The 24,598-nt window shown below is 49.8% G+C and overlaps 11 protein-coding genes across 11 annotated transcripts; 6 read left to right on the top strand and 5 right to left on the bottom strand.

The window, feature by feature from the left end:
- Positions 1-170: 170 nt before the first annotated feature.
- On the top strand, positions 171-1,222 carry An02g13360 (uncharacterized protein; the record flags this gene model as incomplete). The annotated part of the gene is made up of 3 exons (XM_001400430.3): positions 171-617; positions 697-1,021; positions 1,101-1,222. The coding sequence occupies 3 exons, from the start codon at positions 171-173 to the stop codon at positions 1,220-1,222; spliced, it is 894 nt and encodes a 297-aa protein (XP_001400467.1).
- A 142-nt stretch (positions 1,223-1,364) lies between these two features.
- An02g13350 (uncharacterized protein) lies at positions 1,365-1,907 on the bottom strand (the record flags this gene model as incomplete). Its single annotated transcript, XM_001400429.1, has 1 exon — positions 1,365-1,907. The coding sequence occupies one exon, from the start codon at positions 1,905-1,907 to the stop codon at positions 1,365-1,367; it is 543 nt and encodes a 180-aa protein (XP_001400466.1).
- A 1,420-nt stretch (positions 1,908-3,327) lies between these two features.
- Positions 3,328-5,052, top strand: An02g13340 (uncharacterized protein; the record flags this gene model as incomplete). Its single annotated transcript, XM_001400428.1, has 1 exon — positions 3,328-5,052. One exon carries the CDS (start codon positions 3,328-3,330, stop codon positions 5,050-5,052), a length of 1,725 nt encoding a protein of 574 aa, XP_001400465.1.
- Positions 5,053-6,045: 993 nt separating this feature from the next.
- On the top strand, positions 6,046-8,520 carry An02g13330 (uncharacterized protein; the record flags this gene model as incomplete). The annotated part of the gene is made up of 6 exons (XM_059746742.1): positions 6,046-6,093; positions 6,144-6,271; positions 6,336-6,631; positions 6,696-7,741; positions 7,833-7,890; positions 7,970-8,520. 6 exons carry the CDS (start codon positions 6,046-6,048, stop codon positions 8,518-8,520), a joined length of 2,127 nt encoding a protein of 708 aa, XP_059605173.1.
- A 75-nt stretch (positions 8,521-8,595) lies between these two features.
- On the bottom strand, positions 8,596-10,389 carry An02g13320 (uncharacterized protein; the record flags this gene model as incomplete). Its single annotated transcript, XM_059746741.1, has 2 exons — positions 8,596-9,384; positions 9,445-10,389. The coding sequence occupies 2 exons, from the start codon at positions 10,387-10,389 to the stop codon at positions 8,596-8,598; spliced, it is 1,734 nt and encodes a 577-aa protein (XP_059605172.1).
- A 652-nt stretch (positions 10,390-11,041) lies between these two features.
- On the top strand, positions 11,042-13,273 carry An02g13310 (uncharacterized protein; the record flags this gene model as incomplete). Its single annotated transcript, XM_059746740.1, has 6 exons — positions 11,042-11,143; positions 11,182-11,466; positions 11,533-12,173; positions 12,240-12,443; positions 12,490-12,629; positions 12,717-13,273. The coding sequence occupies 6 exons, from the start codon at positions 11,042-11,044 to the stop codon at positions 13,271-13,273; spliced, it is 1,929 nt and encodes a 642-aa protein (XP_059605171.1).
- A 409-nt stretch (positions 13,274-13,682) lies between these two features.
- On the bottom strand, positions 13,683-16,582 carry An02g13300 (uncharacterized protein; the record flags this gene model as incomplete). Its single annotated transcript, XM_003188577.2, has 4 exons — positions 13,683-14,361; positions 14,436-14,549; positions 14,603-14,854; positions 14,904-16,582. 4 exons carry the CDS (start codon positions 16,580-16,582, stop codon positions 13,683-13,685), a joined length of 2,724 nt encoding a protein of 907 aa, XP_003188625.2.
- Positions 16,583-17,063: 481 nt separating this feature from the next.
- An02g13290 (uncharacterized protein) lies at positions 17,064-18,508 on the bottom strand (the record flags this gene model as incomplete). The annotated part of the gene is made up of 2 exons (XM_001400423.1): positions 17,064-18,393; positions 18,444-18,508. 2 exons carry the CDS (start codon positions 18,506-18,508, stop codon positions 17,064-17,066), a joined length of 1,395 nt encoding a protein of 464 aa, XP_001400460.1.
- Positions 18,509-19,634: 1,126 nt separating this feature from the next.
- On the top strand, positions 19,635-20,366 carry An02g13280 (uncharacterized protein; the record flags this gene model as incomplete). Its single annotated transcript, XM_001400422.1, has 1 exon — positions 19,635-20,366. One exon carries the CDS (start codon positions 19,635-19,637, stop codon positions 20,364-20,366), a length of 732 nt encoding a protein of 243 aa, XP_001400459.1.
- A 215-nt stretch (positions 20,367-20,581) lies between these two features.
- On the bottom strand, positions 20,582-22,511 carry An02g13270 (uncharacterized protein; the record flags this gene model as incomplete). Its single annotated transcript, XM_059746739.1, has 10 exons — positions 20,582-20,744; positions 20,797-20,950; positions 21,032-21,143; positions 21,199-21,337; positions 21,388-21,530; positions 21,589-21,678; positions 21,727-21,824; positions 21,883-22,070; positions 22,117-22,160; positions 22,218-22,511. The coding sequence occupies 10 exons, from the start codon at positions 22,509-22,511 to the stop codon at positions 20,582-20,584; spliced, it is 1,425 nt and encodes a 474-aa protein (XP_059605170.1).
- Positions 22,512-22,936: 425 nt separating this feature from the next.
- An02g13260 (hypothetical protein) lies at positions 22,937-24,116 on the top strand (the record flags this gene model as incomplete). Its single annotated transcript, XM_059746738.1, has 4 exons — positions 22,937-22,991; positions 23,284-23,324; positions 23,609-24,010; positions 24,054-24,116. 4 exons carry the CDS (start codon positions 22,937-22,939, stop codon positions 24,114-24,116), a joined length of 561 nt encoding a protein of 186 aa, XP_059605169.1.
- Between the last annotated feature and the right edge of the window lie 482 nt (positions 24,117-24,598).

Genomic DNA, 24,598 nt, shown 5'->3' with positions numbered 1-24,598 from the left:
TTACCTTTTATGCCTAAGGCGTAAACGCTAAACCCCATCCAGAAAATAGGCCTCCGGACCGAGCTGTCTCGACATCCAAACCTCCGCCGCGGACTCCGAAAACCACCTACCGCAACGCAAGAAAACTCCGTGCACCAACCCCCTTCTCCAAACACGGGCAAATAACAACAATGGCATCGACAATGAGATCCATGAGAAGGATCCTCACAAGGGCATCCCGCTCCGCCGTATCCCCAATTGAACACACCGCCGCGCTCAGAACACCGGCCGGCCTCTTCTCCGCCAACCTCAGAGCAGCCAACAACAGCAGCACCAGCAATGTAGGAGTTCGCCGCTCCTTCTCAACTTCTCCGCTTTGTCTTCGCGCGCGCACAATGGGCCAATTGAAGGCGCGGCACTCGACGGGCCCGTTCTCGTGGAAGGCGGCGCTGCTTTTCGTTTTGACGGGTGGTGGTATGATCATTTACTTCCGGGTTGAGAAGGAGAGATTGGAGCGCAAGCGCATCGCGGAGATGAGTAAGGGTGTTGGGAAGCCGAAGGTTGGAGGGCTGTTTACGTTGAAGGATCTGGATGGGAAGGAGTTTACGGCGGAGGATTTGAAGGGGAAGTATAGTTTTGTGAGTATCTCATTCTTATAGGGTTGGTTGTTATGATGAAGGGGATATTGGAGCTAATTGTGTTTGGTGTTCTTGTTAGGTTTACTTTGGATTCACCCACTGCCCTGATATCTGCCCCGATGAGCTGGACAAAATGGCCGAGATTATTGATAAGGTGAAGGAGGCTACGAAGGGCGAGAATATCTTCCTGCCTGTGTTTATTACTTGCGACCCTGCCAGAGATACGCCTGAGGTGCTGCGCACCTATCTGAAGGAGTTCCACCCTGGTATTATTGGTTTGACTGGAACGTATGATGAGGTGAAGCATGTTTGCAAGCAGTACCGGGTGTACTTCAGTACCCCGAGGGATATTAAGCCCGGGGAGGATTATCTGGTCGATCACAGCATCTATTTCTATTTGATGGGTATTTTCTCTCCTTATGCAGCTTGGGGGATAGGTTGAGTGATGTGCGGCACGTGAGCTGACTTTTGTTTGTTTGACAGATCCCGATAATGACTTCGTCGAGTGCATCGGTCGTCAGGACACGCCTGAGTCGGCTACGAGGACGATCATGGAACATATCAATGACTGGAAGCGGGAGGGCAAGCCCCTTAAGAAGGACTAAGTGGTGATGTCTCTGCCTGCCTAAATGTGTGTATCATAGACAATACCCTACTCTGTGATTGTAAAATAAGACTGTCAATTAGCATTCACCGTCCATTCCTAATCATTGTCTTGTCCGCTCACCTACCGACTTATATTCCGTTTCACCCCTGCACTAATTTCCCCTCCGCATCCCGATCCCTATTCGCCCTCCACTCCCCCTGCCCATCTACAAATACCTCTTTCTTCCATATTTCCGCTTTCTCCTTACACAGCTCCAGCACCTCCTCGCCAGCCCTCCACGCCGCACCGCGGTGCCCCGCACTAACTGCAATCACGATACTGCTTTCTCCAATCGGCACATCTCCGAGTCGATGCCCAATCACAACACCTAGCAGCTCATGTTTCGCCACAGCGTCCTCCGCGATCTTGGATAATGTCTTCAGCGCGAGAGGCGGGTACGCGGTGTAGCTTAGTTGTGCGACGGGGCGGTCTTCGAAGGAGTTACGAGTCGTGCCGAGGAAGAGGACATTTGCGCCGGCGTTGGGAGAGGAGATCTTGGATAGTGCGCTCGTAGGATCGAGGGGGTGGTAGGTTAGGGTGATGTGGGTGTTGAGGGTGGGGTTGGTGGTTGTGCGGGGGTAGGTTTGGGGATCGAGATGGGGTGGTAGTTGGTCTGGTTCGGTGGTTGGTGTTGTGGAGGACATATTGTGGTCTCGGTTTGGTATCAATACGAGTGGATAGTTGTTGTATGAATGAATTGAGAGTGATGGAGTAAGTTATCCCTTTGACGGAGGAGAGATATATTATGCCACGGTGGGGAACGGATGGTGTTTATGAGGTGGACGGTGACTTGAGAGATATAATGGAAGAATCCTAGGGTTATTAGGTGCAGTCGATGTGGTGAAACCCAGGGGGAAGCTCTTGGAATGGCACACAGAAGAAGAATGCAAGTGCGAAAGGTGCCAGCAACTTTGGGATGTTAGATAGCGGCGTGCCTTATCACGCACCGAAGATGCTGCGGGGAGCTGGTCCTTGATGGAAGGCGGTAAACACAGCTCCGCGCAAACAAGCTACGGAGGCGGTTATCGGCCATCAGACAAAACAATTTCGTTGTAATTATTGCCGGCAGATTGAATATACATTAGCCCGTCTACTACATTCATCCCCTCATTTCACCAAAATCAGCTCCTCTTTGAGCGCCAACCCTCCTCATTTTCATGACTGAATTCATTCTCGGATAGAAGATTAGTGGGGTTTGAGGGAAAGAGGGACTGGTGTCACTCTCAGTCCAAATCTCGCGACATTGTTGACGGTTGGGTGCGTCAATTCCTTGACATGCAGTAAAGTAACATTGTCCGTGCCAAAGAGTCCTCCAAAGCGGGGTTTCAGCTGTTATATTGCTACTGAGCTAGGGGGACAAGAATTCAGGGCATGCCCTGCTTCGCTATCTGGCAAACATGGACGGAGTTAAGCTTTCAGCCGCCTTGACCGCGTCATCAAATGCGGGGACAAGCCTTTCCTGTCGTCTGCAGGTCCAGCCATCAGATTGCAGGCCGCAATACAGATAGCAAGGCAAAAGTAAAGTATCCTCCGATGTCCGATACGGCCGAAATGGCCCATGCTTTTCGCCTGCAACTTCCTTTATTGTGGGGATGGAACAAGCACGCGGGGCCGTCTCGCGCTAAGGGTCAGCATGTCCAGATCAACCTCACTCGTTTCAATCCACCGTCAGGCCTTCTCTGATCTACTGTCAGGCGTTCGGTGGTAGGAAATATTTCTCGTTCGATTGGTATCTGCCCCGAGCAGTGCATGTTATGCATATGTGTATATGCAACGTCCAGCCAGGAAAAAGGGCCTTAAGAACGTGTACGGGAAGACCGTCGGACTTCACCCCATCTCCGTTATCCGATGTCCGTAGGGGCACCAGGATTCATCGGATGAAAGGAAGAAGATCATGGACCGGCAAAGATTAAGCATTGTGGAAGAGAGGGGAAAGGGTAAAGGAGGTCTTCGAGCGAATGGAGTTGGGGGCGGGGGTGGTGAAGAGCAATGGGGAATATAAAAGGAGCTTACATCACGGCGATTTGAATGGGCAATTGGATTCCCTCATCGTGATCCACAGCAATGAAGCTCCTGATTTGGGGCCCTGTGCTGGCCAGTGCCGCCTATGGCCGCGTTATTGGCACGCGGACCCAGTCGAAGAGCACGTTGAGCTCGCCAGTCGCTTCAGTCCAGTCACCCACCGTCTACATCGACACTTACGAGAGTACGGTGCAGGGAAATCGATCGCAATACATCTCTTCGGTCTACAACTTCAAGGCGATTCCCTTTGCCGCTGCCCCGACTGGGGCTTATCGTTGGCGTCATCCGCAACATGTCAGCGGATGGACGGGCGTTCGTGATGCTACTGAGTTTGCCCCGGATTGTCCCCAGCTTGGGTCGAGCTATTATAGCGAGGACTGCCTGTACCTCAACATCTGGACTCCCGACACAGCCACCCTCAACGATGTGCAAAACAACACGGAAACCGGGATTGGTGTGGTACCCACCTCAGCCAGCAGTAAGCTTCCAGTCTATGTCTGGTTCTACGGGGGCCGCTTTAGCTCGGGATCGAGCAGCCAGGCCCTGTATGACGGGGCCGGTCTAGCCGCCAAGGGGGTCGTGGTCGTGACCGTCAATTATCGACTGGGGGCGCTGGGCTTTTTAGCCCACCCGGAACTCAGTCAGAACTCATCGAGCGGTACCTCAGGCAACTATGGCTTAGTCGACCAGCAGGCGGCGCTGCACTGGACGAACGAGAACATCGCCGCCTTTGGGGGCGATCCAACCCGCATTACTATCGGCGGCCAGTCAGCGGGCGCCGCTGCCGTGCTCGATCACCTCAACAGTCCCCTTGCGGACGGGCTTTTTGAGCAGGTAATTGCCGAGAGCGGAGCCATTTACCCTTCGAATCCCCTAATGGGGAGTGTGGCCGAAGGGTACCGCCATCTCGCCGTCGCGGAGGCGCAGGGGACTGCGTATCTCACCAGCCTCAACCTCTCGGGGATTGCCGCGGCTCGTGCCGCTCCAGTCGAGGTCTTCCTGGCCGGCGGCGACGCGGCTGACGTTACCTACGAGAACACGGTCTTTGCCAATAACTCGGTCTATATGGAGCCCCCGCTGTTCCGTCCGGTCCTGGACGGCTACGTTCTGCCGGCTACCTACCAGGAGATGCTGCAACAGGGCAACCATACGATCGCCGCGGTGCTGACCGGCGGAAACCGAGATGAGAACGGTGCGACCCCAAACCCCGGGATGACGGTTGAGAGCTATACGCGCCAGAACCAGTACGAGTTCGGCAGCGTCGGCCTGGCAGCCGAGTTCTTTCGACTGTATCCGGCAGGTAACAGTAACAGCAGCGCCGATGCCGCCAGCAATACCTTTTATCAGGATCAGACCCGCATCTCCCTGTGGGAGTGGGCCAACGAGTATCAGGCCGGAGTCGCGCGCAATACCTCGGGCAACAGCACCGTCAGGACCTACACCTACTACTGGACCCATGCGCCTCCAGGCCAGGACGAGGGCGCGTACCACATGAGTGAAATCAACTATGCTTTCAACAACCTGTATGCAACTGACAAGCCTTGGAAGCCTGAGGACTATGCGATCGCGGACCGGCTGTCCAACTATTGGGTAAACTTTCTCCGCTCTGGGAATCCCAATGGCCCAGAGCTGCCCGACTGGCCGGCCAACGATGCCGCTGAGCCGGTGGTCATGGAAGTAGACGATGCGTGGGAGCCAGTCTTAGTGGCTTCGGCCGAGAAGCGGTCCTTCATGAACAAGTGGTTCAGCAATTGGCCGGTGTACTGAGCGAGCTGAGCTGATGTCAAGACTCGGCTCAGCTGCAATAGTGCATGAGCCAAGCCCCGGACTTGATTGGTTACATAGTTGGCAAGAGAGGATTGAATCTTTTAAATATATTTTTTTTTCGCGGGAGGAGGCCATGACGATGAAGCTCCAAATTCGGCAGAAAAGTGATATTTCAAGATGGACAGATGTACATAGGGATCAAAGCTAGTAGATACCTGTATGTCGCCTAAGGCGAGGGTTCAATGTATAATCTATATATCGTCGTCTAATCACACTATACTACTTTGGGTGTGTCGGCAGGAACATTTTTATCCCGCACCTTTATAGTAACTTAACTAAGCTCACAGGTACACGTAATCGGACAACGAACCGGCGCGACAACAAGCCGCCGCTCTGCCTACTAAAAATATAACAATCGATTCAAATTAAAGTAATTTAACACTTTATAGATAATTATATATAAATAAACTAAATATTGATCTTATCTAAGTATTTAAACTAATTATAATCTTTTTTATTGTAATTGCTATAGTATAATAGCTAGTATCAAGTATTTTCTAGTATCTAGATATCTTAGTATTAAATACTGCAGTATATATCCTTATCATGGCAAATTAACCGTACATAAAGGCTTTACAGGTAAGTTATAGTATTCTATCTTAGTAAAACTCTCTTTATATATTTAAATAGCTTTATTTTTGACTGAATTAAGCAAGATTAAATATTGTATATCTTGGAGGTATAAGGCGGTGAGGGTCACCGACGGCTCGTTGTCGCGACGCTTCGTTGTCCGGTTAGGTTAGTCAGCCTCGGTTAGTCTAGCAGACCGGCAGCAACGGCGCGATCTTGAACCAACTAGTTACTATGATCAGTGAACTTTGGTGGTTCCTGTTTGCGACAGACTATATTTGCAACTAAATACCACAAAATAATTGCATTTGAGGTTTTGCAATCTGTTTCGGACCCATCATATTCACCAAAGTTGGAGGAGAGATGAAAGGAACACAATCATCTACAGCCAATGTCATCCGGCGAGCTAAGGTGGGTTTAATCTGAAATTATATAGTAACACGCTGACTGATACACTTAAGGCATGCAATACATGTCGGCGGAAGAAGGTTAAATGTGATGGAAGGCGACCAATCTGTTCACCTTGCCACGCATTCAATCTCTCTTGCGGATATCAAGATGTCATGGACAGCCGGAAACGCGATAGTCGGTAGGTGCTAGGCTCTCCTATCCAGAAGAAGCTACCATGCATCACTGATGACTGATGGGCGTAGGACATATGTTGAAGAGCTAGAGAAGCGAATAGAACGTATGCAGGAGCAATTGGAAAGTATGACTAGATCTGGAATTGGAATCCAGCGGGGTGTGGAGAATACTCGACGATCACGATCAAGTTCGCCGGGCCAATCAGTCGAGAGCACTACTGACTACAGGGAGCCAGAAGACCCAGCAGACGGAGACAACATCCCTGGAATGCCTCAGGTACCACCTGACAAGGGTCTTCATCCTTCCGCCGAGAACGATCAATCTATTGTCATCGACTCACAGGACGGGAAAATGCGCTATTTTGGTAGGTTGCGATATCGTCGTCTGATTTATGTCCAAATTATTGACCATATTCTTTTCGATCTTAGGGGCTTCGTCTGCCTTTTCTGCACTGACCGATGCCAAAGTAAATGGGCTAGAGACCCAGCCACATACCGGAAACTGGCGACACGCGGCTCAAAGAAGTGCTCATCCATGGCAACTTTCAAACTGGATCCCCCATGTTCTTCAAGATGGCCTGGAACGGCGCATTTTCGAACCTCTGCCATGTAAGGACACAACGGTGCAACTGGCCAGAGAGTACTTTGCAACCTTTAACCATGCAATCCCTCTTTTTGAGGAGGCGTCGTTCATGAGGTCGGTCGACAGACAATACTCATGGAATCCCGATGATAGTGCATCATGGTGGATCTCTCTCAACATTGCTCTCGCCATATCATATAGAGAAAGGGCGCATGCATATTCTAGTGCTAGTGACAACTGGAAAAAATCATTGGGCCACGTTAAAAATGCATTGAACGCTGTCGTCGACGTTTTCCTTCGAAATACTGACATCGCCGCCGTTCAGGGTCTCTTAGGACTGGCGCTTTACTTTCAGGGTACACCTAACCCACAAGCTCTCTTTATGTTTGCGGCTGCAGCAATGCGTCTGGCCCAGTCAATAGGACTGCATAGGGAAAACGCCTCTGGAGCTTCACCCGAGGCGGAGCAAAGGCGAAGAGTGTACTGGATCGCTTTCATACTTGACTCAGACATTTCCATACGGGTGGGCCGCCCGCCGGTCCAGGATATCGAAGACTATGATACACATCTACCGACAGAGAACCCTCCTGATGGCAGGGGCGTACTAACGATTGACGGTACCAGAATAAATTACTTCCGTCTCCTTGCCCAACTAGCTCAGATTCAGCGGCTTGTTATTAGACAGCTTTACACGGTAACTGTTCGTCAGAAGTCGAGTGATGATGTTAATGTGAGAATAAAGTCTTGTGAAGACGCGCTGTTGAGCTGGAAGAAGTCTATAAATTCGAAGCTTCAACCCCAGCGCACATTTTCTTGTAAACCAAGTTATTTCCTGCAACATGTTCTTCGATTACATTTCGCATATAATTGCTGTTACTCAAACCTTTATCAGGTATGTGTGTTTCAAGCAAACGCTATCGAGCGGTCAAGGCAGGGAACGGACGAGAATATTGCGCCAATTGTTTCACGCTCACTCGACGCAGCACGTTCTGCATTGGCCCTGCTATCACATGTACATTCGTTCGGTTCTACCTACAAATGGTTGGTACTTGTCGCCTTCTTCAAGAGATTTACGCTGACCTTGATCGCTGAAGGAACATAATCTACTTTCCAGCGGCAGCATGTGTCCCTCTTGCCCTAAGGATACTCGCACATCCTACACATTCAGATGCAGGGGACGACCTTTCAATGGTCCAGAATGTTGTCAGGTTCCTCACATCTACTTCTTCCGAAGAGCCTAATACATATGTCGACTTTATATTGGGCATGTGCTCTGACTTGGAGCGTTCTGCTAGGAGAGCCTTCATGACAGCGCAACCTGCCCGCCACCACCACCCAGCAACTATGCAGAATAACGAAAATGACAGGCCTAGTCGATCTAGTCATGGAATAAATCAAAACACAGTTCCCAACTTTTCGGACGCGTTACCGACTTCTTTGGGCAGCACTTCTGCGGCAAATATGGGGAGCACCCATTTTACGAATATGGTGCCGCAGGGCCCCTACTCAGATATTGGTTTTCCGGAATCTTCTAACGAAGTTGATCTGTCGGCTAACTGGCAGTGGTCTCTACCGCCGTTTTGGAACTGGCAGGATCTTGCTTCAGTTGCGCCTTTGTTTTCGGTCGTTCCGGGAGTGGATGTACCAGAGGCCAATATGCCTGATACCTGAGATGTGATTGCTCGACTTGACAGAAAATTATTCCATACTATATGAATATATAACTCTCCTTATCCCGAATTATCCTCAGAGCCAATTGATGTTTCTATCATGATGGCAGTGCGGGACCGGAGGAGAAGTCCATTTTGGAGTCGACTCCTCAACACCTAGTTTTGCAACAGGCTTCAAGAGAGTCTGGCGGCCCCATGGTCCTGGCTCCTCGAATGTCGTCATGAACCTCGAGTCCTCATCCAAATCATGAGGCAATCCTCGTTTCCAGCCATCAATGACTGGGACCAGAACTTCGGAAACGTACTGATCAGGGGTAATCTCCTTGAACCCAAAGCGTGCGATTGTGTCTCGTACCACCTCAGGGGGGTATAATCCTACCTCCTTCTCCAGTGCAATTGCATCAGCAGCAACCAAGGAGCTAGTGATGTGATATGAGCCGCCTTCAACTGCTCGTCTCTTTACCGCAATCATGGCGCCAACCGCACCGACAATGCCTGTAATCATATCAGATACAGGGAGTGGTGGCAATACACTCTTTCCTTCCTCATAGCCTTGTGATCGACCCATTACATACTCGCTTCCAGATGCCGCATCTCCAATTTGCTGCCAACCAGGACGCTCATGGAATGGGCCATCTGGACCATAACAGTTCTCGTCGACGTAGATGATTCCCTTGTTCCTTTTAGCTGCCATCTCTAGCATATTATGAAGGCTCAGTCCTTTCCGCTCTAGCGAACCCATTCTGAACCCTTGGATGAAAATATCAACATCTGCAAGGAGCTCCTGCAGTCGTTCCATGTCCTCCGACTTAGTTATGTCGAGGTCAATTGTTCGCTTTCCCGCATTCAGTGTGAGCTGAAGTACCTATAACCCAAGTTTCCATTAGTAGGCTTCTTCATGACATGGGGGTGAGGCAAAACATACGTTAAGGTCCACTAGTCTGCTACAATTCACACGGATCACATCCGCCCCGTAGGATGCCAAGGTAACGCCGATCTGCGGTCCAGCAATGATACGTACCATCTCTAGAACCTTGATCCCAGCAAGTGGCCGCTTGTCAGATCGATCCTTGACCAGAGGGACTGGAGGTGTAGGCTTTGCATATGTCTCGGCGGTCACATTGACCAGGGGGTATCTGGCCAGACGTTTACCGAACTCCGTCTTCCTCCAGCCTTCCGGGGAGTAGCAGATGCTTCCACACAGGCCATGGCGTACATTGTGCATCTCAAGCTCATCGGGCGACCACTTGATAATATGCTCTTGGATGTAATCATAATATTGTTGGGGTGTGCTGAATGTCACATCAGGGTTGATTCCCATTGTCCTGAGAGCAGCGTTTGCGTCGAGTGAGCCATGAAGCTGGTACCACACTCGGGGGTCTTTGGTTTGGTAAATAGCAGTTGCCCGGCTTGCTATGCCCTTGCCGAAGCCTTGTTCATAATTCCGCTCGAAGAGTGAACCCAACTTCCCAGACCGTGCCAGGGCAGATACATCCTCGCCATTTATGTACGTGGTGAACACAGACCCGAGCCAGATGCCTGCATGGTCGGTGTTGACTGTTACGCTATCCTCGGTTGCGGGCTTCCCATCGCGAAGTTCAAGAAGCTCATTAGCCACTACTCCCCCCATGGCATGAAGAGCAGCTGATATGACGGGTGATTTGATCGGACCTTGGACCATGGGCTCAGGCCCTCCTTCGAAGTGAACGGTATCCCATAGTGCTTTGTCCTGGGTGAAGCCAGGAGTTCGAGAGGCGAGAAGCTCAAACACCCGACGGGCATCTACCGGTACTGGAAGCACAGTCTTGTCGATGAATGTGCCGGGTCCGTACACCTCCGTCCCGGGAACGGTTTCGTGGGCGAGTGTCATAGTTGAGAAGAGTTATGACGGAATTATCAACGAGTGGGAACAGGAATATTTGGGAAATTCAATTTAAAATAGAACAGAGAAGAAAGCACAGCAACAGAACCCCCTTGCGTTAGCTGTCATATTCATATAGGAGACAAAGCATGGTCTCGGACATTCTGACTCCACGGCCCGCGGGGATTCCTTGTCCGAGGCCCACGGCACAGCGACCTACAAACTGGAAATGATCAACTGATCCATGACGTTGTTATGGGGCTCTGATTGATCGGTGGAGACTTGGTTCACCTGATTCATAAATTGGATACAGTTTGGATACTCATTTCATATCCAGTGAGGGGTCTTGCCACGGGCCACGGGGACCCGAAGAATGAAAGTAAATCATAGCCTTTTGGGGATACAGACACCACGAAGCAGAGGGATGCTACTGGTCCGTTCGGATCAAAGGGTCCATGCTTAACATCCTTGACTCAAAGGCTATTCGTTATTCGACGACGAATTTCTTTGTCCAGTTTCCTGAATATCCGAACGATGGCCGAGGTACGGGAACTTGGTATATAAGGAGTGGTTCATGTATACCAAGAAATGCGGGGAAAGCGTCCATCGATCTTCAGAGATCATTTCAAGCAACTACTACCGGGCTTGAAATCTTGTAATCATGTCAACTTTGACGGAGACACGCCCTGTTAGGGTGGCCAACTGCTCTGGCTATCATGGTGGGCGACCCGACAGTATGGACGCGTTTCTTAGAGCTGATGTGGTATGGCAGGCGATCCAGCGTATGAAATGTACCGACAGGCAACTCTGGGAGATGTTGACTTTATAACGGGCGATTATCTTGCGGGTAAACTACACTGCTCTCACTCCGATCGAAACCAAGTTTTTGCTAAGCTCGAGTGTGCAGAAGTCAATCTTGCCAACAATGCCCAGGTATGGCGAGAAGGAAAGCATCCTGGATACGAAGCTACTGCCTGGGAAGGCCTTCAACAGACCATCGAAGTAATTGCACAGAAGCGTATTCGAGTGGTTATCAATGGCGGTGCTTTGGACCCTAAAGCTCTTGCATTGAAGACTCGGGCTCTGGTATGCCGCACTGCTTCTGCTTGTTAAACTTTCACTACAATACTGAGATGGCTGGTTATTCGATAGGTCTCCGAGAAGAAGCTCGATCTTCGCGTTGCGTATCTCTCAGGCGATGACATGTATGATCGCGTTGGACCAAACATGCCCGTCACCAAAGAAGAGCTGACCCATCTTGATGCCGGGAACTCGGATGTGGTGCCTTCAGATCTGACGTACGCATTCCTGAATACACAAGATGGGAAGTCAATTCCAATGGTATCGGCGCATGCGTACTTGGGTGCCCGTGGTATTGTGGATGGCCTGCGCCGAGGCGCCGATATCATCATCTGTGGCCGCGTTGCAGACGCTAGCCCTGTTATCGCTGCGGCATGGTACTGGCATGACTGGTCGGAGACAGACTACGACAAGCTTGCCGGATCGCTGATTGCTGGTCATCTGATTGAATGTTCGGCTTATGTGACAGGCGCCAACTTCGCTGGGTTTGATAGATACCCTCTAGATGATCTTGTTGCTCCAGGCTTTCCGATCGCCGAGATTGCCGCAGACGGCACATGCGTTATCACGAAGCACCCAAACACACAGGGTATAGTTAATGCAGACACTGTTTGCAGTCAGTTCTTGTATGAACTACAGGGGACTACGTATCTCAATAGTGACGTGAGTGCCTATATCGCCGATGTTATGGTCAAAGAAGTGGGTAAAGATAGGTAAGCGCCTTTGATGCGATTATTTGGACTAGGGCATATAGCTGATCATGGCCAAAACCTACACAGGGTGCATGTATCGGGTATTCGAGGATCGCCACCACCCCCGACGACCAAGCTTGCGGTCTTTTACCCAGGAGGATACGAGGCCCAACTTCTGCTGAACGCAACTGGGTATGCTACGGATAAGAAGTGGGATCTTTTCGAGCGGCAAATACGCCATTTCCTTCCTGAAGAAGTAAAGCAAAGCTTAGAGACCTTGGAGTTTCAGAGGTATGGCTTGACCTTTACGTACGCATTCACGGTCTAATATTCGCAGGATTGGAACTCCCGCCGCCAACCCAGCCTTTCAGGCTGAAAGTACTACGTACCTGCGCGTATTTGTTGCATCCCGATCAGAGGGCGCTGTTCTTGCTGTGGCAAGGGCTCTGAAAGATATCTCTCTTAAGCATTTCTCAGGTACGTCACCCAATGTTAGTTCACTCAGTTCAATATAAACATAGTTATATAAACTGCAGTCATCTAACGGGAAGTGTGAATACATAGGATTTCATACATCACTGGATACCCGAACAGCTATTCCCTTACCATTCCTCGCCTACTACCCAGCCCTGATCAGACAATCCGAGATCCAGGAAAAAATAAACCTGATCGACGCGTCGAACGGCATCAGCTCATACGATACCGGCCATCCCCCACAGTATCAAGATCTCACACCCCGGGAGAACTACGACCCAGCTGAACCACAAATATTCTCAGGTTCCACCAAGAAACTCCGCTTGGGAGACATCGCTCTTGGCCGATCAGGCGATAAGGGTGGGAATCTCAACTGTGGGCTTTTCGTTACGAATCCAAACCACTGGCTCTGGCTTCGATCATATTTGACCAGAGATCGAATGCGAGAGCTCATAGGCGGGGATTGGAATGATAGCTTCTTCATCGAGCGCGTCGAGTTCCCGAATATCATGGCTGTGCACTTTGTCATCTATGGAATTCTGGGACGTGGCGTGAGCAGCTCGAGTCGGCTCGATGGGTTTGGGAAGGGGTTTGTTGATTACGTCCGTGATAAGATGGTGGATGTTCCTGTGGAGATTCTGGGATGATGTACTCGTATGGGCATACGTTATACCTTTGTGAAAATCCCTTTATTTAATCAATTAATGGTATGTGTTATTCGTACTTGGGCTGGAACCGACGAAGCCATTCACCACAACAGTAGTCATTTGGGATCACATTGGGCTAGTTCGCTTTTGGGGTTCATTTCTCTGGTTCTGGAGCTTGCTCTGTAGGCTGCTTTTATATGGGGGAAGGAGATAAGAGCTCGGAGTCCATACATTAAGGGAGCTTTTGAGGTGGGAAGAAGGAATTGTGTGGGTTCTGCGGCTGGAATATAGATGTCTAACGACTAAGGTTATGGCTGGTTGTTTTGCAATCTGTTCTTCCCTTCAAGCATGGACTCAACATTCAGCTTTTCTTAGCTGAAGGAAGTTCGCTGATAGTCATCTTATACGTCTACCACTCAAACACCACCTTCCCCTTACCCGACTCAAACTTCACCTCCCACCCATACCTCCCCTTCGTCAGTCCATTAGTCTGCAACTGAACTGCCTTTGCCCCAGCCACAGTAGTAACAGAATACCCCACCGCAGCCCTCGTAGCAGGCACCCCATCGGAGCCATCAGCCCGATCAACCAGATCAATCTCCATCCTGCTCTCACCATACAAAACCCTCACCTCCGAAATCGCACCCGCATCAATCGAAACATCCAGCCCCAGATCCGCCAGATACACCCTCCTCCGAGCAGTATCGCGTGGCTGCACCGTGACAGTATCATTTGAAGAAGATGAAACAACGTTTCCTCCAAAACTCACCCATCCAAATTCAGGATGCTTGAGCAAAACCGTCACAGCACCGAGTACCTGACCAAGGAATCCGGGTCCATAGTCGCCTGTGTAGTCATCCCATGCTAATGTCTCCGGGAAGGAGTGGAAAGACATGGACCCGAAGCCGTCGTCTGCGACGTTGGTCGTTGGGCCCTGGTTACCTCCGTAGCCGATGCGGAGGTCGTAGAGACTCGATTGACTTGTTGGGTTGGTGAGTGAGCGGTAGTTATCGAGCATGGGGAGTGCGTTGAGACTTGAGCCGTAGTGGTGGATTTGGCGTTCGATGCGGGAGAGTTTTCCTGCTGTTCTGTGATAATGTTAGGGTACTAATGTTGAATTGGGATTGGTACGAGAGGAGTCTGGGAACGAGAAAGATCATACGTGAAGTCCCAGTACCGCCGAGCGTTGCCGTTCCATCCCCAGTGGGCTACGGTGGGCATGTATCCTCTGATGGAGGCGATGGTCTTTTGTGCTGTGGATGTGTAATTGAAGTATCTAAGGGTAGGTGTTAGTTAATTGTTGGAGAGGAATGGCTGGTGTGGACATACTTGGACCATAAGTATACGCCCTCTTGTCCAGTGCAATCCCATGCTTGCTCGCTGCCGAAAGGGTCTTCTTGTGTGGACCATGCTTTGGCACGACTGCGCATGATATCTTCCATTTTTGTTGCTTCGGAGGTGTAGTTCTCGGCTTTGAGATCGTCTAGCAGATACATCCACATCGTTTCTCCCATTAACCCAAGGTCACCATAATATGTATTCTGGCTTCCATCAGGTTGCGACCCGAATGTGAATAATACACTTTATGCATCTATTAGCAGGACTTCCATACCAAGCGGCAGAGACTCACGTTTTGCATGCCTGCAACAGGTACCATTTTGGCGGGCGTAGAGTCAGAACGCTCGGGGCGATCCGACCAGCGCGGTACAACCCCCAATAGAGACAGGAGACATGAACGTAGTCATACGCTCTGTCAATCAGGTAAGCAGCTTCCTTATCCCAGCTCCCAGTCCAATAGATACCAGGATCATAATTGTAATCTGGCATGACGTCTGGATCGTAAAAGAACAAGCTCTTGCGAACACCATACTCGGTAGATCCGTTGGTTATTTGTAACCGGGACCAAACGGTCTCATTGACGAACTGTTCCAGCTTGGTAACTTCAGATGCAACAGGCTGAATAGTCTGCTTCATTGCAGCGACAACAAAGGATCCGGCACCTCCTTCGTCGCTTAGACCTGCAATCCATACGCGGTTATCCTGGAGTACTGGACCGTTCACAGATCGGTCGTGGGTGATGATAGAAGGAGCGCGCCCGAATGGATCCGAAGTATCCGTATACCACTGGTTCTCTTCCAGAAAGCGGCCGGCATTGGAGAGAGTACTGGGTCCAGCATCTGTGATGTAGTAATGCAAAGCATGCTTTAAGCCCGTGTCGTATACAATATCGACTCTGCATCTGCCGAAAGTGTCCTTGTTCGGTACTAACTTATATCCAATCCAGGTACTGCTCCTCAGGTCCAAAGATGTGGCCGAGATACAACCATCCGGGGAAGCATCCACGGAGTCAGGTTTAAGCGTCGTGTTGACAAATAATCGCCCTTCAAGGTCCTGAGTCAACACATATCCCGGAATCCCAACAGCAACCGGATGCCCGAGCGAAGAAACAGTAGGCTCGATTTCATCGACGGTTGAAACGGCCGTAAAACGCAGACCGAAAGAGATCGATTCGCCTGGCGACAAGGTCAACGAGGTTGGCGGATTCCAAGGCTCAACGCCCTTCCATTCTTGTTCTGCATAAGCTTTCGAGTAAACCTGCCACTCATAGTTGCCCTCGAACACTTGACTCTGATAAGCTAGAGAGGTATCAGTGTCCTCTGTGAGAAATCTCCATGCTTCAAATTTTGTATCGAGGTTTAGAGGAGTAATGACGAGGTGCGGACCCTGTCCGAGCAGCCTGGTGACCTGCGCATAACCGGCTTGGAGGCCGATGAAAGGATCCACCAGAACACACTTCTCTCTTGTTTCGACTGCTGTTCGGTCCGTGAATATGCTGTTGAATTCGATAGGAAAGCCAAGGCTGCCGATTTCGATGGGCTGAGAGTTTCCATTCTTCAAGGTGAAGTTGACGGCCAAGTCTCCCTGGTAGTCGATCCAGTTCCGGGTGATGAACAAACGGTCATTGGTAACGTTGCCGATCGTCTGGTCAAGGTCGGACGAGAGTATGGCTTTTGAAGAATTGCCCTTAGTAAGAGAAACACGATCCTTCACAGTGTCTGCATCGATCCACGAGTTGACATCGCCAACTCGGTAGCGTAGAGTCAGGTCTCCCGTGTGGTAGTGACCATTGCCACTGCGATTGGCGAAGACATCGTAGGGGGAAAAGTCGAAGGATGGATCCAACGATGATTTGAGTGATTTTAGTACTCCAGAGTCATCATCAAGAACACCAGTGAAATGCTTGGTGGAGAAAGTAGTGGCATGTGTGAAGGGTAATAGCAAAGGAAGGATGCGCAACAGGATGCCCATTTTGGAGATTACCTACTGTAGGGCTTGGTATTTCCTTTTGTTGTTAACCCATCCTCCTTTTATTCACGCCAGCCTGCGATCTACACCACTCCACAAATTAATGTTACATCCGTGCTGCAGGGATCGGCATCTTTCCCGGAATGAAGTCTGGATTTAACCGGGAATTGTCTGATTCTTGTCCAGGTGCGGAAGCTCATCGGAGAATTTCCTAAATAGGCTACAATCTTGCCTCTATTTGACACCTACTATAGCCTGGGGTTACTGCAAGAGGTATTAGCCTTAAGCTGCCAAGCATTTGCACATCTTGTTTCCTATTGTCTTCCTCGGATGTAGCTCCGACAGTCATTGACTATCAAGATTTATTTAGTTAACATGAAAGAGGCCAACCGTTCAAAAAGCTTTCATGATCGAAAGGCATGTACAGTTTTCCATGCCTGCTGGGTGAATTTTAGGAACATCATAGTCGGGCTACTGTATACGTTTAAGGCAGCATAGCTAGAAACGGATCTCCCGAGTTCCATGGTCTTGAAGCACAGTCGGCGATGAAAGAGGATTCCCAGGGGCCCTCACGATGCGGCCAGGAGCGAAGGACTTCCAATGCACGCGCACGTATATCGGGCTCACGGCATCTTGTTGCAACGAAGGAGAGTGGGAGGATGACGCCCATGTCAAGACAGACACTAGGACGATCAGCAAAGCTAGCGATGATAGATTCTGCAAGAGACAGTGCGTGCTCGAAAGAGGAACTGTAGAAGTCTAAAGCATCGTGTTCGTTGGCGATGAGGGAGACATGTACGACAATGGAAAGTACTTGTTGGTGCAACTGCATGGTGTGCAGGCTTCGTTGAGCATTGAGGCTGAGTTGATGGAAGGAAGATAGGCGGAAGGACTCAAGTGCGATGGAGAATCGGTTCAGTCGGGAGGAGAGCTCGAATTGTATGTCGGACAGTTGACTGTAGTTGAAACTGATGTGTTCCTCGGAGAGGCGGGAGGTGAATAAATGAAATTGAAAAATCTCGCCCATCAACGGCTCAAACGTCAGACGCGCATCAAGAAGGCTGTGAAAAACCTTATCATCGAGAACTGGGGTCCCAGGGTCGGAGCTCTTCGGAGATTGTGGTTGTGTTGGCTCTTCGATGCCAAAATAAGTTGATTGGACTTTCAGGGAGGCAAGTGATTCGCCTAGACATTGCCCAAAGACGGAGCTGAATGCGGCAGTTGCTGCCGTCAAGGTCTGGTCATCTTCCAGTATCCGGAGCCCATTCTTCAGGTGTATGGTGGCAGTGTCATACTGTCCGCGCATCCATTCTACCATGATGAATAGCACGCAACATACTAGCATGATATCGCGGAACCCGGGATCCTGGGAAGCAGAGCGTGAGTTCAACCACCTGTACGCTCTCGCACACTGGTCGAGTGCAAATCGTTGCAAAGTATTATCCATATCATCCTTATCAACAGGTATACCTCTGGCTTCATAATCCGCATAGACAGCACTAAACGCGACGAGCGCATGAAAGGCAGCCGGCTCGACCTGGCTAAGTTGGAGGACAAGCCGTTGCCACAGAACGCAGTCAAAATAGGCGACTATGGATGGTCCAATTCGGTTCTGAAAGAATGAGATACAACGTTGCTCATCGGAAGTCAACTTCCACCTAAAGCGACGAGCAATATCCGGTGCTAACTCGGTCAATGTGGCAGTAGTTCGTCGGTTGGGTAGTCGCTCTGCGTCATATCCATCACACTTTCTGCCCGTGGATGTGCAGCGCTGGCACATGCCTGGAGTTTCATCACATTTTACATGGCGCAATCTGAAGTAAATCAGATGGTGACTGATCTGGAACGTTGAGGGTCCACTTACCGACAGGTTCGACAACCTGTCTTGCTCTTTTTGCTGGATCTCCTCCTTCGACAGTTCTTGTCCATGGCTAATCGGTATTTTTGTTAGGCTGTGGGATGGGAGTTATAGTTTGTGGGTGCAACAGATGTTTAAAGTACGGGGGCAGAAGGCACTAGTGATTTGCGCTAGACGCCGGCAACGCATTTGGGGGCATTAATTTATCAGGGAAGCCTGTATGATCACAATTGTGGCATGCACCAAAGCATAGAATTTTCGCGGAAGGTCGATCAGTGAGCCCCTCCCTTAGCCTTCGCAGTTACATTATCGCGCTCGATCATGTCCTATCACATCCAGCAATTGCAATGTTGTCGCGCTTGGCCCCGATCCTGGACAGCTTGGCTTAATAATGCGCTAGCCCGTTCATCATTTAGTTTCTTCCGTTGGTCATTGTCCAGGCCTCCAAGTCAGATCTTCATACAGAAGATGGAAGTTGGGTTCATGTAGCCTCAAACAATCACTTCCGCCAAGAAGATGCTCAGTCTCATCACAAGCGTTATGGTGAATCGAGACCCACGGCAAATCATCGGGAAGCCCGCCCCGCACAAAGATACTCCACCAGAGTCAGACTGAGTAATAATATTGTTTGGAGTTCCTGATTGCGACAGGTATTAGGAGTAGTAGCAAGCATTATCTTGTTAATAACATGCTGCATTGCAACGATAGAGACAAATAGAGAAGGAGAAGCGAGCGTAGCGAATACACGGCTTCTCGGTTAGGGGAAATCCAGCCAGCATTAAGGGAGCAAGCCCGAGCTAGCGTAGGGGAACCCCTGCTAATTGCCGCGGAGAAATTGAAGGAGTAGCTGGAGGACAATGCAACACGTTAGACCCATACGAACAAGATCTCTGCATCCTGAGATATAGTATGAGAATCGTAAAACGGACGTATATTCAACCTTACAAAAGCCTCATAGATTCGTAGTACTTGCTCACCGCAACATCAACCGAATCTCAATGTCCCGCGGATAAGCAGAAATCAAGTTTGTACCCAATTTCCTGCTAAAATCTGACCGGCAAGTGCGGGCACAGAGGTCTGAGAGGTGGTGATCAACGATAAAATATACGGCAGAATACTACCCCGCCACAATCGCAATTACGGAAATAATCCTAGATTCTCCTTTTCTCGTGACTTCAAATCCCTTAAAATAACATAATGGCTTCTCCAAACCCCAAAACCAAAACAATCCCCCTACCTGGCCACTTCCCCAACACCACCTCCGACGCCCAGCGCGTTTTCGATGTTCTCCAACTTGGAGGCATCGCCATCGTCCCCACAGAAATCGGCTACGGCCTCCTAGCCTCGTCCGTCGAGGCCATCGAGCGAGCTTTCTCCGCGAAACGACGTCGGCCAGGACACGCCCATGGTCTAATTGGATCCTACGAGCTGCATCATGAACTGCACGTTCTCGAGCCCGAGAGGTTCGAAATGACGCGCGTTCTCACTCACGACCTCGATATGGGCTTAGGCATCGTGGCTCCTTATAAAGCGGACCATCCCATTCTGGCCAAATTTACACCGAAAACGCTAGCCAACGTGGTCAAGGATGACACGATAGCGATGTTCGTGGGTGGGGGCTCGCTGTTACGGGAGATTTGTAGGCTGAACTACGAGGCTGGACAGGTGATGGTCGGATCTAGTGCGAATTTGAGTGGGGGAGGGCAGAAGTTCCTCGTTGAGGATATTGAGGAGGAGATTATAGAGGTCGCGGATTTGATCGTTGATTATGGGTTGCAGAGGTATCATGTTTATGGGAGGGCGTCGATTGTGATGGATTTCGGGGAGATGAAGGTTCTTCGTATGGGGTCGTGCTATGAGCTCTTTAGGGAGAGGATGGGTAGGTTCTGGGGAGTGGAGTTGCCAGAAGATCCAGTTTATAAGACTTAATTGGGTGGATTGGGGGGGGGGGGGGTTGATTCTGGCGTGTATATAGACGGGGGAAATAGTCTGATACAATGAATGGATTAGAACCACATCAACTAACGGGAGTTGATAATGATGTTTATCTAGCCAGTTGCAATCATCAACCCGAGATGCAAGCCCATTGACAGAACATGAGGAGTATGCAATGGTACGTTGCAGTCTCATATAACTCCAAGGCATCAAACCGACTCACGCAAACGAACCAGTAGCTTTCCTCCAGCGGGTGAAGCAGTAAAAGTATCATACATTCGCATATCTTCCTCGCCCATGCTACCATCGACTTCCCCATCGAACCGACGGAAGAAAGCGGCGGTTAATTTGTTGAGCTCCATTTGCGCCAAGCTGTTCTCATAAGTACGTATTAGAGTAAACGGGGATTCCTAGAGTCACTCACTTGAGACCTACGCATTTTCTGGGGCCAAGGGAGAAGGGGGCCAAAGCCTCCTTCCGCAGGGCCTCATTTTCCTTCTCGAGCCAGCGCTCCGGTCGGAAGTCTTGAGCGTCAGGGAAAGCTTTCTCGTCGAAATGAATTGTTCGATTTTGTGCGCCTACAACAGTCTGCTGTATGTGAGTGCTGTGATGTGGAGATGCATGCTAGGCAAAACTGACCCCTTTGAAGATTGGCACACCCGCAATGGTTGTGTCTCTAACTGCAGTTCGAGGTAGGATAGCAATAGCAGCGGGATAGCGACGGAAGGCTTCTGAAATAACGGCTTGAAGATATGGCAGAGCGGAGCACGTCTGAATGCGATTTAGCGAACAGAATCTGTAGTCCTTCAATACAAACAATGCCTACCCGATGGTCTGGCACAATGGAAGGATCTGGGAACGCTTCTCTCAATTCAGCCTTAAGCCGGGCCACAACATCTGGCTTGCGCAGACAAGCCCAGAGAAGAAACGCAAACGTATTAGCGGTGGTACCGCTTCCTGCGAACCTGAAATAACCGTCATTGAAAGTCACTTTGCGGTATCGTGATGAACATACATCCCGCCCATGCATTCCTCTGCCAACTCCGAGTTGGTCAAGGGCCTTCCGAGAAAGGCATCCTCGTCGCCATTCAATGCCGCTCGTAAAAATGGTGTCTTTGTGCCCCTTTCACGGCTTCTTTGGATTAGATTTACAGAGTACTGTCATCTTCAGCTCTTGTTGAGGAAATCAGCACAACTTCCGGTGAGCTTTACTTACGTTCTTCCATGCTTGGACCTTTCTAAAATAGTCTCCCACATAGCCCGGAACATAGACACCCCATCGATCTAGTTGCGGGAAGAACTCTTTCTGCATGAAAATCAGCATGTTATACCGGAACCGATTTTCCAAACTTACATAGATATAGGTCGGCTTCCAAGCCTGAAGATATGCCATCACTTCGTGGCTTCTACCAGAGGTAACTTGGCCTAGATCATCATCAAACATCAAGTGATCTATGCCGCAATATATCAGTCAAGTGTGATGAACAAAGCCAGGGTAATCTGCACTTACACACTACATCAAAGGCAAGCCAATGGAGCCAGGGATAAACATCGATTGGACCACCAACCAACCGTACCTTCCATTGTTTGAGAACAGTATCGATTTTGTTGGAGATATGGGGCTCAAACTCTAGCATGGCTGCCTGAGAATATCCCCGCGCGAAGAGCTTGCGTCGCTGCCGGTGTGCCTGCACATCCCTTGGTACTATTAGTACATGGCTTGCACACATGCTGTCGGACCTACCGAGTGGAGAAAAGGTGGTTCTCATGGAAAATAGTCTTCGCCCGCTGAATATCATATTAAGCTTCTTTTACATGCATACATTGAGTTTCAATGGGTCTTACATAAAAGGTTTCCTCTTTTACCAATGCATCCGATGTATATATGGCTCGCGCGGCGGCGGGTTCTGCGAACGACAACTCATTTGGCCCAATACGTACCACAGGCCCATACTTCAGATGGGCTTCGTGGATTCTGTCAGACTTTCGGCCGGTCCGATTGCCAATCCTACTCCATAGTTTCGAGACTTTTGCCAGTGGGGGTCCGGGGAAGCTGCGGAGGGGATGGAAGAAGAGATTGTAGCATGTGAGAGCAATAAGGTAGCCAGGAACGGAGAGAGCGAGTACCAGGTACAACATCTTGTTAGAGCTGATGTGGCCTAGTCCCCTACCACACTTTGCAAGTATGCTGTGTTGCCAAATATGGTGAAGGTCCTACTTTATATAGTGGACGGATAGCTCGGCATACCGCCCTTCGCTTCCCCAACTGACCCATTAACTCCGAGAACTAATAGTATGCCACTGCATGATTTTGTTCTTGATCGACCATAGCATGGCTGGGTGTGAGAGTGGGGTAGGTTACGCCAATTAACGATTGGTGGCATGGAGTTGAGACGCCTGATGACGCTTACCCCGCTCGTTAATAAAACCAATCGCGCTGGTCTGATTCGTATACAGGGTCTTGCACTTCCCGAATAGCCGCCAGTACGCCACCAGTACATGTCGCGATAGTGCATATCCCTGAGGGAGAAGATCACCTTGAAATCTATTATCCGGTGACCGTCATGTACATGCTTGTCATTGGTTATATCAAGGATGGCGAGAGTCCCCCTTCTGACGGTACGAGTATGAGTGTCCAACTCAAAATTCTGTCGTTAAAATTATCTTATATGAAGCTATCATCAGGAATACGAAATAGCCCAGCAACGATCCAATATATTGCAGAAAGCTGAAACTCTCTACGACTCTGCGGTCATACGGGCTGGGACATCATTCCGTGGCCAGTCAGCAAGGCTTCCCTTGGTACACTATTGTGTAGCTTTTCATGTACCATCTTGTTCCAGGGGTACCATTCTTCCTAACTGATTAAAGGTTTGTTTACATAAGTATACCGAATAACATAGAGTTTCAGCTGTCAGGATATCGGATAAGACCAGAGACAAGCTGGACAAGGTAGCACAACGTCATGATGACTGAAGAGACGACAATATATATGAGTAACTATATAGGTAGGTTTGGGCTCCATCCTGTCAACTTTCAACTTTCAACTCCATAACTAACATATACAACAATCTATAGGGAGGGTTTACCACTGTACCATATACTAACAATCATGTCTGCGACAGATGGCCAACCACCCTTCGTTTCGACAACCCAAACGCCAGAAGAAAAGGCACGTATCTAATCCGATACTGATCCATTATCCTCCCAGACTAAATTCAATTACTTATATGTAGATTAACATCGATGTCGCGAAGCAATACATGTCACTTGCCTACTCGCCAACCCACAACAAAGGTGCCGAGTCCGTTCGCCACCTGTGCACCCCGGACAGCTGGTTTTGGAGTCCCTCTACCTTTCCAGGATGTCTCACACCCATGGACTACGCCGATTCACATGCCCAAGTCATGGCGTCTGTCAATGATCTGCATATAGTTCGCTATGACCAGGAGTGGGCAAAGGACGGACATGTGCTACTGCGATATACAGCCGAAGGATCGCATGCGGGAAAGCCGTATAAGGGAATTGAGAAGTCGGATCCACCCCGGAAAGCGAGATGGAGCGCTGCTGCTATCTTTGAGATCCAAGATGGCAAAATTAAGAGCTTCACGAAGGATTGGGATCAGAAGGTGATGCAGGTATGTTGCTGACCATTATGTGTGGTATGCCGTTGTGGGGCAGATAGCTGATAAGACGGATGATGCAGATCCAGCTTGGGTGGGCGCCGGTGCAAGAATCGGATGATCCGAGGTGGAACCGAGCAATGTTGGCCGAACCGGAGAAAGCGAGGAACGCGAAATAATATTAATGTTTCATGGTGCATTATTGGGTTGCGGATTTGTCTGTCTTGCGTGTTGGTCAAAAATCCGTTTGTGAATTTCAGAGTCTTGGTCTTCTATGCTTTGTACGAACAAATTGGATATGGAGGGAATAATCAAGCGAGGCTTTTAGTACTTTCGCGGATCCTCACCATATGTGGGAATGGCATGGAGTAGACAAATCAGCATCCTTATCGCAAGCATCCAGTCCACAGCAATCTATTATTGGGGCCATAATTGACACCTGAGGCATAGCAGCCAACATTATCTCCAACGCGCCTTCCTCTCCTGGGAATCCACAGCACTGGCGGTGAGGGTGGGTGAGCTATGACGTGCCGCACTCGGGGCATCCTCTGGCCCCCCTCGGTTTTCGTCAACAAACCTCCAAAACAGTCCATCTCTACCACG

The sequence above is a fragment of the Aspergillus niger genome (assembly GCF_000002855.4).
Source record: "Aspergillus niger supercontig An02".
Lineage (NCBI taxonomy): Eukaryota > Fungi > Ascomycota > Eurotiomycetes > Eurotiales > Aspergillaceae > Aspergillus > Aspergillus niger.
The sequence above is the reverse complement of the archived record's forward strand: the minus strand, read 5'-3'. Positions and strand labels throughout refer to the sequence as shown.